The following is a 13,548-nucleotide window of genomic DNA, read 5'->3' as shown; positions in this document are numbered from 1 at the left end:
ATTTGGCCTGCTCTTCCACAGTCCTCGTGTGAAGTCAATTATCTCATCAATCATGCTTTGCCCTGGGGCTCTCTTTCCCTATTAACTTGAAGAAATGCAAACATGCAAGAGCGGTAACTGGATGTTACGCTTTGCACTGATTTGTGGATAGTAAAACATTAATGGCAGTGCCATCTCTGGTGAACAATAGCCTGATGCAAGAAATGGGTCATCATCTGAACACCCACTTGGAAAAAATTTTCCCCTTTCATATTAAGTGCTGTTAGTGTCAGATCCTGCTTCCACTGCAGCAGTTAGGTTCTGCCCCTGACTTCAACAGCAGCAGGATCAGACTGTTCACTGATTAAAATGCAAAGCTGCAGATATCTCCTGCATGGGATGAATCCCCACAGGGAAAATTTGTCTGCATTTTTATTCATGTGAAGCATTTTAAGGCTTTCATTTACACAGTTCATTCAATAATAATGTGCATGCTGTATAATGGGGTACCTGATTAAGCATGCTTAAGTGCTTTGCTGGAGCGGGGCCATTTCTAGAATTTGAAGGTTTGCTATGATCATACGCTCAAAACAGGCAAGCTAGTTTGGGGAATTTCTCACCTGAGTCAATGGGCTTAAATAGGATCAGCATAAAAGGGGGAAATTTGGAAATGGCTTTGAGTTTCTTTCTTTTCGGCATCAGTTCCTCCTCAAATTAGGCTGAGAAAGTCACCCAATTGTATGTTTTAAGCTTGTCTATGAAACCCTCCAGTAACTTTTAAACTGGCTACCAGCTTTTCCTAAATGAATCAGGAAGGATAAGAGCCGGAACTTCAGTTACAAAAGTTTAATAAAGAGGTAGAAGGACAGAGCACAGAAACTTTCTTCATATACGTGTAAAAGCTCACTTTCTATTATCTACCAGGGATACTGAGAGAAGGACGCCACGAACCATAGCAAAACTTCAACCCCAAGTGTTATAGGGTTAGATATCAGAGAACTCAGTCATTAATACAGAAGTTCAAAAGAAATGCTTACTTGATGTGGTCCAGGGGAAGAAAATAAGAAAACAACAAAGAAAAAAAGAAAGGAGAAATTCTCAAATATTTTTGGTTTTGAAAATCAGAAACCTCAAGGTCTTGGGATTTTAATCTCCATCTATTTTTCCTCTTTTTATTCATTATTATCCTCTCTCTTTCCTGTTCTTATCCCTAATTAAAAAATCAAAGACTCTTAACAGAAAAAAAGGCACCTTCTCTTTTAAACTCCAAAGAACCAGGTAATTTTTTTTTTCTAAAGCCATTATCCAAGAAGTGTCTTTGAAAAAAATTTTAGCAGCTGTGACTGGCCACTGTTGCACTTTGTACAGTACAGTTTGTACAGTAATGCTCCAACATTACCTAAATTCTTCTGGTTGGGGATAACTTCAGCATGGTATTATAAAACATTCCACTCACCTTAGAGCAGCCCCTATCAAACCAGCACAGAATCAAGCTGGTGGTTTGTTGTTACTCTTCTCATTACAGCATGAAAATTTAAAGACTTTTGTCTCAATTACTATCAGCCTGCTAATTTTCTCACAGGCACTAATTTAAGTCTGTGGAAAAAAAACCACAAGGAGTTTCCCTGTGCAAGGATTTTTTGTGTAAAAGAAAGCAATCAATACTTTGCCAAAGCCTTGTATTATGAAAAGTGGCATGTATTTAATATACTCTGAAAGTGCAGAAAAGACTTTCTCATACAGTCTGTGTCCTTTGTAAGAGCCGACTGAAGACAAATGATTTTATTTCAGGAACATCTGAATCCCATTGATTAGCATGATGAATACAGAACAGGAAAGCTGCCAGGTACAGAGGAAGCTGGGCATGTCCAAAAGGGAGTGGAGCAAACAAGCAAATTACAGTATATGCATGTCTTTTTTTTTTTTTTTACCTAAATGTTTTCATTTGGAAAACTTGGACACTTGAACCTTTAAGTTTCTTTAATTGACTGGTCAGTTAATCAGCATATTGGTCTAATTCTCTGAAGGCAAGCAGAGATGGGTTTTAGAAATGAAAAATAATCAATAAAATATTTACATACATTATATTTAATTGGAACAGGATATCTTCTGGGGGAAAAAAAAAAAGAAAGGAAAAGAAAAAGTAAAAAAACCCATGTTTCTTATTTTTGGGGAGAACAGTGGCATAAAAGTAATTGTGCCACTCCTAAGCATTGATTTCACATGTGTGAGACTGGGAGCACCCAAAAAGGGTTTCAGAAGAAAATCAAGATACCAGTGCATTCATACAGTAGTCCCCAAAGTGTCATCTACTTCCAACAACACCAGGAAGTTCCAAAGGGTGGCCCTTCTGCAGTCCTTGGCAGTCCACTGTGAGGTTTTCTGGAGAACAAAACTGTAGAGTTTGTTTGCCTTCCAAAATGTTCCATCTCTTACAAGTAAAAGTTAAGTAAACAAGGCTCTTATCTTGAACTGAAAGCCAGTAATGATTTTTTCTTACTGACTTTATAATTCTTATACAATTTGTCATACTTCTTATGTTTTAGGAAGTATATTCATTTAAATCTTGACTGTTTCATCCACAGATACACCTTAAAAATAGATCTCTTGCATGTTCCCACATAGTTTAGAAAAAAATGTTGAAAATACTTCATCATTAAGTTTTATGCTTTTACAAACTGCAAAAATACTTTCCTTTTAGTTTTTACCTTCTTGTCAAGTGAAAAAATTAAGAAAAAAAAATGGAAGAGAAAAATGCTTACCAACATGTTTTAAAAGTCAGAAAACAATAATGATTTTTATCAGATGCTTGAGAAGTAGAAGTTGTTTTGTTTAACAAGTAAGCAGATAATCCCCTACCAGTCTTTAACTGCTTATGGGAGGGCATCATATATTTAGCAATTTTATTTTCACCTTTTAATCACCATAGTCCTAAAAGAAAAAAATGTATTTGTCCATCATAGCTCCTCCTTTCTCAGTCTTTCCTTCATCTTATTTTGTTTCATGTCTTTGTCCTCCATTACACCCAGCCTTTGCTTATGGTAGTAGGTTAGAAAGTAATTATTTTATCCATGCCAGGAACCACAATTATGGAATCCACAAAAGGAGCTGACAAAGGAGAAGTTGCCTCTGCTCTCAGCCTTTGCTCCCTCATGCCTGAAAACCCAGAAGTGAATGTGCATGGCCAGAATTCTCAATTTCTTAGAAGAAAGTAGGCAGGCATTTTAGTCAGTGTTTTCTGACTTAGCAGTGGTAGTAGGAAAAGCTGAGTATAAGCATGTCTAAGGATGGAAAAGCACTTTGGTATTAGAGTCATCACCTACCTGGAAAGAGAAAAATTTTCAACAGTTTGTTTAGTGCAGCTCCATGAGCATTGCCTGCACCGGAATCAGTAGGATTTTGCACTATACATGCTGCTTAAAGCACCAACCTTCCAGTTTTATTTGGCCCATACCTTATCTGTAAACCTGGCATAACTTCAAACTCACACCCAGGATGAAAGTTTTCACACACACTTGTACCACACGCACGTATTTGGTTGAACACAGATGTTTAGCCCCACTTGTTACCGACAAAGTGTAAGTTGCTCTGTGTGTATGGCTGTGACAACTTCCTCACATTCCACCATTCAAGGGCAGCAGAGTATGCCTAAGATGCCACTCAGTTATTAAAGGTACAGCTCCTGTAGTTAAAACTGCTCTTCTTTTGATGAAGGAAGAGGACAACAGGGAATTTGGTTTTACTTGAAAGAAACATTCACAGTTTATCCACAGACCACTTGGATTGCAAAGCTGGTCTTCAAGGGAATTAAGAGAATAAATGTCTTCACATTTAGTCAGGATGAGAGAAGGGAAGCTCAGGCTTCTTCCACACTACATGAAACAGGTAAGTAACCAGTTAAAAATCTAAATTACCAGGAAATGTGTCTAGAAACATTATGTGATTAACTGGGGTCCAGTCCCATGCTAATGTAACCAGAAAACATTTTCTTTGATTATTCAAAGTGATTGTGCTTCCTTACACTTAGACTGACTTCTGGTTCAAAGTCTGCAAAACCACAACTCTTATTTCCAATACAGGCAGGCAGCACAGTGCAGGGGAATGTAAGGGAATATGAAATTACTCCAACTTTCCAACCAGTGTTTGTACCCAGGACTCAGTCTCCTTCTTAGAACTTTCTCAAGGCATGAGAAAATGAAGCAGATCTGGTGACCCAAATTTACTATTTTCTTATTAGAAGTGAACAGAAAAAATAATCTTTCATGTCCAAGGTACATTCAAGGAATATAAAGGACTCAGTAGTTGATACCTGTTCAGTATGTTGCCAGCTTCTAGAGTCATTCATTCTTTCTTTGGACTTGATGCTTTCAACAGCCATTTACCACTACAAAATGGTGCCAGAGCACTACACAAGAATATGCAATAAAAAAGGAATAAAGCAGGGGATTCTTGCAGGGAAATAAACAACATCACCTTTCACCTTAGCTACCTCAGCAAAAATCAGCATTTATTAATGTAAGCTCTTCTGGATAAACAAAAAATTAATTATGTCACTTTCTGTTTTGTCAACTTATAAATTTTAACAGTGGACTTCTCTAGCCACAGAGCTGCTATAGCAGAAGCTTATGAATAAGAAGTGTAAACAGAGACAGCAATTTTGTTTCACTGTCCTTGAGGGGGGAGTCCATAGTTTTACAATGACATCAGAAAACATGGCTGTAATTTTCGAGGGATGGAATAAGTTCCATTCTGTCTTCTATAATAACATGTATTTTTGTATGGAATGCTAAATGGTGGCTACTGAATGTACTAAATATATATTGAGAGTCATGGTAATGACTGGAAGCCAAGCTCAGAAGACAGAACTGCTATCATACATACACACACAGAGCCCAGCTCTCAAAAAGAGGCACTTTTATACTGTGACAGAACAGTAAAGAGGGCTTAAACTGGCTGTACACATAAATGATTAGGGTATGAGAATCATGACCACAGAGTTTACTATAAAAAAGCAGAACAAAGGGACAGATGATGGGCATGTGATAGATAGGATGGCCATATGTTTAATAAAGAAATGCATCATAAGTCTTTGCAAATCATCATACAATTGGAACTGGATGATTTCTCTGGCAATCATTCTCCCTTGGCACTTACTGGAGCACTCTAGATACCACAAACAGATTTAAATAATTTCAATTCAAAAACAACAAGAAGAGAAATATTTCCTTTTTCCATTCATGTATTTAGAATATTTTTCTCCGTATTTCACCTACCCAGAATAATTTTCAGTGCTGCATCAGTAGCACATTTTCTGAAGATAAAAATGGAATGAGTTCAAAGTTTAGTATTATTCAACAGCCTTGTCACTAGAAAAGGGGAAAAAAAATCCACCTGCCCAGTGAGAAAGACAACAATCATTTTGATCCTTAAAGATTCCAACTGTAAGGAAAAAACCTGAAAGTACATGTAAAAAGATATTTAAGGATGTTTTGAAAATCAGAGATTTTAGTCTCTAAGTGACTGAATTGCTGGTAATTAAGTAATTTGTCTGTGAAAGAAGGTGGGTACTAAACTCATCCGGTCATGATTTTAAAATTCTAAGACTCAAGCTGGTAAGATCCACCTAGCAGGACACAGTCTATCTGTACTGGCATCAAACCTGACTATGCACTTACACTTGTTCTAAGCACGCATACCAACCATATGCACTAATTACCACACTTCGGACACAGCTGCTATAGATATGGAGGCAATATCTATGCAATATAATAGACACCCCAATATGCCATCATGCTTTGAGAAAGCTTAAAACAAAAATTTGAGCTTACATCTTGAAGTTGCTGTCACAGTGGCACCACCTGAAAATATAATTTTATCTTCATTTTCTTATTTGTGAGGAAACTGATTTTAAAATAATCTAGAAACAAAATTACGTTTTGTTTTTAGTTGCAGAGAATTAACAAAACAACAACTACTCCAAAAACTAAAAAACTTTGTGTAAGTTTGGAATCTATCAGGTTGAAATTCACTTCTAGCGTTATTTTTTCTTGCTCTCCTACTGCGAATCTGGGACAACACCGGCTCCCTCTGGTGGCCAGCGTACAAAACCATTTCAGTAAAATCTCGTGCACCACCAAATTTACTTAATCTGTTTCTAATTCACTGGCTTTCGTATGGGTTGAGAACATTAATCAGAATAGGCTCTATCATAAATTATACATCTGTCCTTATTCCCTAAGAGCACTGAATATCACTGACATTGGAGTTGTAAGACATGAATTTGTTTTGATTTATAAGTTATCTTGGCATTTATTTGTTCTCCAGAAAAGGCTCAATGATATTTTCCATTTTTATTGACTGCTTATTTGATTTTCACCCCAGATATGTTAACATGAAGGACAGCATTTGAACAAGGCTGTTTGGTAGTGCAGATAAATCCTGAATATATTAAATGTGTTTCTTACTAATTCTGGTAATAGCATTTTGGTGAAAAATTTGTTATAGCGGTGAATTTGTTATTAACTTTCCCATGTCATTCTCACTACACTTCCAATGTCTCCAAGGTTAAAATAAAAGCAGTAAAGCCAAGCCAATGTCCCTTCATATCACTGCTGACCTAAGACTCCGCCGAAGAGATCTAAACTGATACTCCTTCCTGTTACTGAAAATGACAAAAAAAGAACATTCCCTTTCAGAAGCCAAGTTGAGGAGCTCTTACAAATCCTGAGCTGAAACTTGGAACAAACAGGAATTCTCCTGAGGGCTGAGCTGGTGTTCATGACCCAAACTTCCAGTGAGTTCCCCGTCCTGCAATCATGCTTTGCTTAAACCCCTCCGTGCACACACGATATTGTGCATGGACAGTTCTGAGAGAGAGTATCTGTGCAATTCCACTCAACAGATTTGGATTCCATGAGTATTACTGGAAGTTTTTTCTGACACCCTGTAGAGTACTGGTGGATTTCAAACTATGCTAATGTCATAGTATAATTTCTTGTAACTAGGATGACTTCTTGTAAAGCCACAGAAATCTTTCTTCTATATTTTTTGTAAGTTCTGTTCAATAGCATATATGTATCTGTAACTTATGAAATCATAATAAGCAAATATGAGTGAACATAAGCAATGATCCGTTTTAAATCCTGAAAGGCAGAGCTTGCTAGCTTAAGGTGGTCTTTAAGATATTTAATCTAAGAATTTCACAAAAATGTGAATTCCCCTGAATACATTTTAGAAGTAAATTTTGCATTTAAGTTAAAGAAAAAGTAAATTAAGTGTAAATAATGAACTTTTTGAGATTTAACCTACTGCTTCTAAGAGTTTGAGGTAGCTACCTGAAAAGAGACTGTAGGAAACAGCTGTGTAGAGAGAGGCCATAGCTGTATCCTTTCAAAGCAAGGACATTTTTTCATTAAAAATGTGATTTTGTTGCAATGTGTTGTTTTGTTGTTTTGCCACCTTTCAGAGACAATGGTGTCAACAGAAAGAACTGCTTTGACAATACGTAGTACTTTGTACTCAATATAAAACACTTTATTTTTACACATTGTTTTTACACTAGTTTGAACTCTATTGGCCATGTAACTGTGGAGTTATAAATACGATGCAAATAGAGCAATGAGAATGGGTAAATTAGGTTCTTTATCTTCACACTGTGAACACCGACTTGTTTTTTCGTTTTTTTTTTTTTTTTTTTTTTTTTTTTTTTTTTGAGAGAAGACTCACAATTAAACCATTGTCCTGTCTTAAGAAGGTATTACAAAGTACCTGGCAGCTCAGAGAGTTCAAATCCACTCCACTTTTATTAGAAGACCCTGAGGGTACTAAGTATACTTTCTAAAGAATCATTTAAAGCTTACTAACTACATGTCATATTTGTATTAAAAACTGTCAAACTCCATTTTAGTCATATTTCATATTATCTGTAGGAATGCTTTGCTTTCTTATCCTCCATTTTGCCTACCTGGAAAGGAGTCAAGATTAACATGATTATTTGCTTGAGGGTAAAACAATAATTTTTCATCATTTAAATTAGAGTTATGTATTGCAAGTCACTCATTTAAATAACATGAACATCTTAAAGCACAGTACATGTGAGGTCAGAATAGTTCTGGGTGTGTGCATCATTACATTACAACTCATAAAGCCTACGTTTGTAGCTCAGGATTATTAAAAATACATGTCTTATGGGCCGTTCTCATGAAGAACTTCCTTTAGCACAAAGAAGTTTTTGCTAAGTACAAACCTATGGATGATATTTTAATTAGAACTCACTGACTATTTCTAGTACAAGTGCAAAAAGGAGACTTGTAAAACGAGATGTATCTTGGGCAAACAGTGTTTGTGTGTTTTGTTACAGAAACAGAACACACACCTTGATTTCCACAGCATGTCTCTAGCATAAAGATAAAATTACTCATATTAAGCATCAGGATGAAAGCATAAGTAAAGACTATGAATCAGTGCATTTGGTATTGGTTCTTGGTATTCCTTTTAAGCCCCTTATAGATGCAACAGATCTTCCTGTTTCTTTTGTCTTGACAGTTTGATTGATAGCCAATATACAGAAAGAATCTTGCACTTCAACTTGACTATGCCCAGTACTAGTTTTGTTCCAAAGGAACAAAATGGACGCAATAAAAGGAAAATAGAGCAAATAGGGAATACAAAACTTTATCCCTGAAGTAACAGAAAGCAAAAAAAAAAAAAAAAAAAAAAAAAAGTTCTTAGAAACTTTTCATTAAAACTTTAAACAATATGGAAAGTAAGACACCCTGTCCCAAGAACACACTCTTCTGCAACACCAAATCAAAGCAAACCATGGCTCAAAATAAAGAGAATCTTTTGGAAAAGAATGACAGATAATCTTTCTGAGGCTGATATATAGATTTATATAACACACCGTTCAGTTCTGGAGCATACATCTCACAAATGAGTATGAACCACAGCCAAAAATAATCAATAGTAATTAAAGAGAATGTGCGAGTTTAAAAAGAAAAGAAGCCAAAATCTCAGTCAAAAAAAAAAAAAGGTTTTTTTTTTTTTCCAGCAGAGGAGGAAGGAAGGCAACAGAACAATCAGGGTAGCAGAGGCAACAGGAGATTCAGAAGTATGAAGGTCATAGGAAGAGGCAAGGTCTGTCAGACACGCTTGGAGTATGAAGGGAATGATGCACAACAGTAAACTGTCGGGGGAAAGAGTAAAAGGATAAAATTATAAGTATTGTGTAGGTCAGTCAGCAGAATGGCTAGCATGCTCAGTAACACTAAAGAATCAGATGCTCAAAAGAGATGTAGGTGCATGGGCATGTATGTTAAAATTTGGAATTCCACAGTTGCTCTAACTGCCTGGGTTCATGTATAAGCTAACTCAATTCTAACAACACAATACTTACTGATGCGCAATATGTCTGTGAATTCTGCTCTACTTGGCCTGAATTTTAATTCTCAAGAAGGAGCAAGATAGTTGATATTGGAGATTCAACTTCATTCTTTAGCCTCAGATTACCTGAATGAGTAAGAGTAGTGATGGCAATAAAAGCCTCATAAGCTATACCTGCAGGCTTACTTGCTTTAAAGACCACCTCTGAGAAAGAAAAGGCTGGGTCACTTGACACAGGCCTTATGAAGCAGTGTACCATGACAAGCCAGCAAAATTCCCTGCACAGCAGCCCTCGGTTTTCAGTTGATGTAGAGCCACGTGTAAAAGAGTGAAGTTTTCTCTCTGCTTCTATGCATTTTTGCTTCAAGCTAACAAAACCCACTCTTAGAATCTAGCCCTGTGAAAGACTAGATATATGTCTAAAGTGACTGAAGGAATACGACTGACTGTGAAACTGTCAACTGGATTGTATTACCTGTTCATATATCAGTGATATAACGAAAACAATTAAAAATTAGGTATATAGACAAGGCTCTTTTCTATTCTTGTTGTACTTTAAAATTAACCTGGTTTTACTCATCAACCGTTAGTATGCATGTCATCTACAGAAAATAAAATAGTGTACCCACTCCTTCACCCCTTAAAGACCTTCTAATTAAGAGATGTTTAACTCTTTTGATCTATAGCTAAAAACAACGACAGGTTCAAATCATTATGTCATTTCTTCAAATACCACTTTCTGAAATTCACAAATCAATCAGTTGTGAAGTCTTTACCCAGTGTGAGCCCTGAGTTCACTAGTACTTTATCCAGTGCCAGAGTGAAAAACTTAACTTCAGGATCTCACTCTACAGGAAGGCAGAGTATATTGTATATTCTTTCCCATAGAGCTTTTAATTTCTTACTGCATATCTTAATGATAGTTCTCAATTAGCCAAATAAAGGGCTAATGTGGAGTTTCACAGAAATACTGAATTTACTCTAATGAGCTGGCTGACATTTCAAGGCAGCATGTTTCAGTTGCTTGTCTAGGTGCAGCAGTCTTTCACTACGTATATTCTTTACCTCAGGTAAGTATCACAGAGCTTACCATCAACTCACACATTTGGAACTTCATAAACAATATGACATAACCAAACACCATGCAACAATCTCCATCTCTGCATTCCCAAAGTACAGTCAATCTTAGAATCAGGCCGTGAACAATCTGATTAGTATAAGGAAGGAGAAAGGATCCCATAAACACATGAATTTAAACGTGCACACAACATGCAGCTAAGGTTCTACCAGACCAAATGCTAGAGAAAAGATTATGTAATTAGGATAAAAAGATTTAAGAGAAAAAACTGTGAGGAACTTCTCTACCCTTGTTTGCAGAAGAAATTCTTAAATGTATTAAAGGGTATTTAATACAGAAAAGCTTGAGTATCTTACTAAAGGCCATACTCATGAATTACTTACACTCCATATAAATTTGGAAAACTCAACAAACAGTGATTTATGTGTGCTGGGAGGGAGAGAGGGAGGGAAGAGAGGGAGGGAGGGAGGACAGTCCTTCACAGACAGTGGCAGATCATAAGGAATAAGAATTTAAACTCCACGTGACCATAGAATTTTAACTTCTAAATGGGAATTTTTTTCTCATGGAACACATACTGCTGTTGACAGTCACCCACCCACAACTGTTATCAGAGAAAGCGGTTTTGAGAGTGATTTCAGAAAAAAACACGTCTTCTAACAACACCTGGCATCAGCAGTTTATCCTCCTCCCCACCTCATTCTATGAGAAAACACTTTTACTGAGTAGAGTTAGGAAGTTTGAAAATTTTGTTGTTCTTTGAATCTACTGCCCAAATCTTATTTGCACTGCTTGAGGCATTCTCAGGCAATAAAACACATCGTTGCAAAACGTTTTTCTTACAGGCTCAATCACTACGGTATCTAAGCACCTTTCAGAATGGCATTAGGCAATGTAATTAGCATCTGTCCTACCTGTGCTGCTGTCTCTCATGGGTACATCTATACACGCTTCTCTTGTGTAAATCTACACACTTATCTTTATCTAGGTAGGACAAAGCATAATTACAGAGCTAAAACTTGTCCCTCTCCAACACTGACGCTTTAAGTCTAAAATAAGTACCCACTAAGCTCTTGCTCTCAGTAAATTGAGGACAATAAAAACTCAGGTTATGTTCCTATGTATGAGCTTAATCAAATCCTTTTGGCTGAGATACTGTGTTTGTTTAAGAGCAAATGATCACACTGATTACATCAGGGCTGCATTGATTAAAGGGTATTTGATCAGCAAGGTAGATCAGGAAAGCATTGCAAAATAACAGCGATAGAAACTCAAATGAAGCAGAAATATTAATGCAAAGAAGGCCACAATGGATTTTTAATAAAACATCGCAGGAAAGCTGATGCTATCTAGAACAAAAAGAAGATTTTAAGTATGATATGATTTCTGTGCATAAACTGGTAAATATGTCTTAGGGTTAATCCTCAATAAGATTCAGGTTTTCTGTACGGATGATCTCCTTAATTTCCATTGTTAGCTCCAATAAAACGTAACAATTTGTATTTCCTCAGCACAGATTTGAGAAATAGTGCTTTAGGTTTAGCTGGTAATCAACAGCAAACACACCCACATTAATCTATCAGAGTAACTGCAACCTGCAGAGTACTTTTGGTAAACATAAGGTCCTGGAAAGAGACCTTCTCTCAAATTAGTATCTAATGGAGACATTTCTCTATTCCATGGTTAGGAGACACCCTCCTAGTCTTCAAAGGAAGTACATCCATGAGATGTCATAACGTGCAGAGCTTTGCTGCTTTTACCAGCTCTACATGGGTGTGCAGGGCAAGCCCACAGGGAACATAATACATGATCAAAGACTTGGATTGTGTACAAAGATTTAAAGGCAGTCAATGGATAAGCACGGAAAAGCAGCATGAAAAACATGCTTTTCACAAGTACATGGGCATGTGAAAAATATTGTACTTCTTTGTCTGATAACTGTTACGCCCCAAGGTGAAGAGCACACAAAGGACTACCCAGAAATCCCAAGAAAGATGTACCCATTAGAACAGGAAGGCCTTTAACAATATACAGTGCTTGTAAATGGTTTAATTTTCTTAAGGAAGACACTGTAGTTTTCAGCCTAGACTGACAGACCCATTGACTCTCAAAGGAACTCATCTCTGGGGAGACAAAAAAATTGTTAGTACAGAAAAACAAACGCGGGGAATTGATAAAAGACGAAAGATTTTCTTTTTTTCCAGTTGAACAAAGCAACAAAGCTTGATGGTTATTTTAAAATGCTGCTGTACAATGATCAGGTATCACGTGCAAAACTCTCTCCAAGCAAGTGCTTTGCTCACTTTATATTAATTAGTTACACTGCATTGGGCATTTTGAAAGACAACAGGCTGGAAAAAGGGGGAAAAACAGACATGGATGTCTAAAGAGCAGAGAGGAAAGTCTGGAAAAGCTATTCCTGAGAGTAATCATCAAAAGAATGGAAATGCAAATACATATATTTTCAAACATACGTTTAGGTACCAGCTCTGTTGGTGCTGTAACATCTGCTTCTCTGTAACACACTGTTGGATCCACAATGTCACTGCCAGGAGGAGGGTAAGGTGGGGGTGGGGGGATCACTAATTGGGGGGGACCACGAGTGGTGCCCCTAGGAGGCTTTTGTGGCACCTGCCGTCCATCACCTACAGGGGGATCAATTGACTTGTTACTTCATTGCAAGAGAATGATCATTCTGTTCATTTTTATTTTTTAAAAACACATTGATTTTCCCTTACCCACACCCAAAGTCTCCCTGGATCTAGTTCTGCTCTTATTTATATCCAAATAATCAAGGGAGAAGGAAAAGGTGTGTCTTAAACCAAAGGCAGTGGGACCAGAATTGAGCCTAGCCATGTACACATACATGTACATTACAACTACCAGTTAAAATCACCGGTTTTGGCAGGCATAAGGATGGAGAAAAATAGTTAAGCTAACTAAAAAAATTGAAAAAAGCTGTGTAAGAAAATGTGAAAAATGTGTTTTATTTCATCTGCTGAAGTGTCAAACTGCCTCAATTTGTTGACCTCTCAGATACTTTACATGACTATTTTCCTGACTTTCTGAAAGAAAGAGGAAGATGCCTTAGGTCACTATTTTGAAGTTGA

At 36.8% G+C, this 13,548-nt stretch overlaps 1 protein-coding gene across 8 annotated transcripts in view; it reads right to left on the bottom strand.

Moving 5' to 3' along the window:
* COBL (cordon-bleu WH2 repeat protein) overlaps positions 1-13,548 on the bottom strand; it is a 157,907-nt gene that overhangs the window by 36,284 nt on the left and 108,075 nt on the right. For 2 of the 8 annotated variants that reach the window (XM_041475923.1, XM_041475924.1), the window contains one exon: positions 7,506-9,163. The exons of the other annotated variants lie outside the window; for them this stretch is intronic. In XM_041475923.1, coding sequence (XP_041331857.1) covers positions 9,120-9,163 — 44 coding nt within the window. In that variant the 3' untranslated portion in view covers positions 7,506-9,119. Of the gene's footprint in view, positions 1-7,505; positions 9,164-13,548 lie in introns of those variants that run through there. 8 annotated transcript variants of the gene reach the window in all.

Source organism: Pyrgilauda ruficollis, unplaced genomic scaffold, assembly GCF_017590135.1.
Source record: "Pyrgilauda ruficollis isolate IOZ18807 unplaced genomic scaffold, ASM1759013v1 scaffold37, whole genome shotgun sequence".
NCBI lineage: Eukaryota > Metazoa > Chordata > Aves > Passeriformes > Passeridae > Pyrgilauda > Pyrgilauda ruficollis.
The sequence above is the reverse complement of the archived record's forward strand: the minus strand, read 5'-3'. Positions and strand labels throughout refer to the sequence as shown.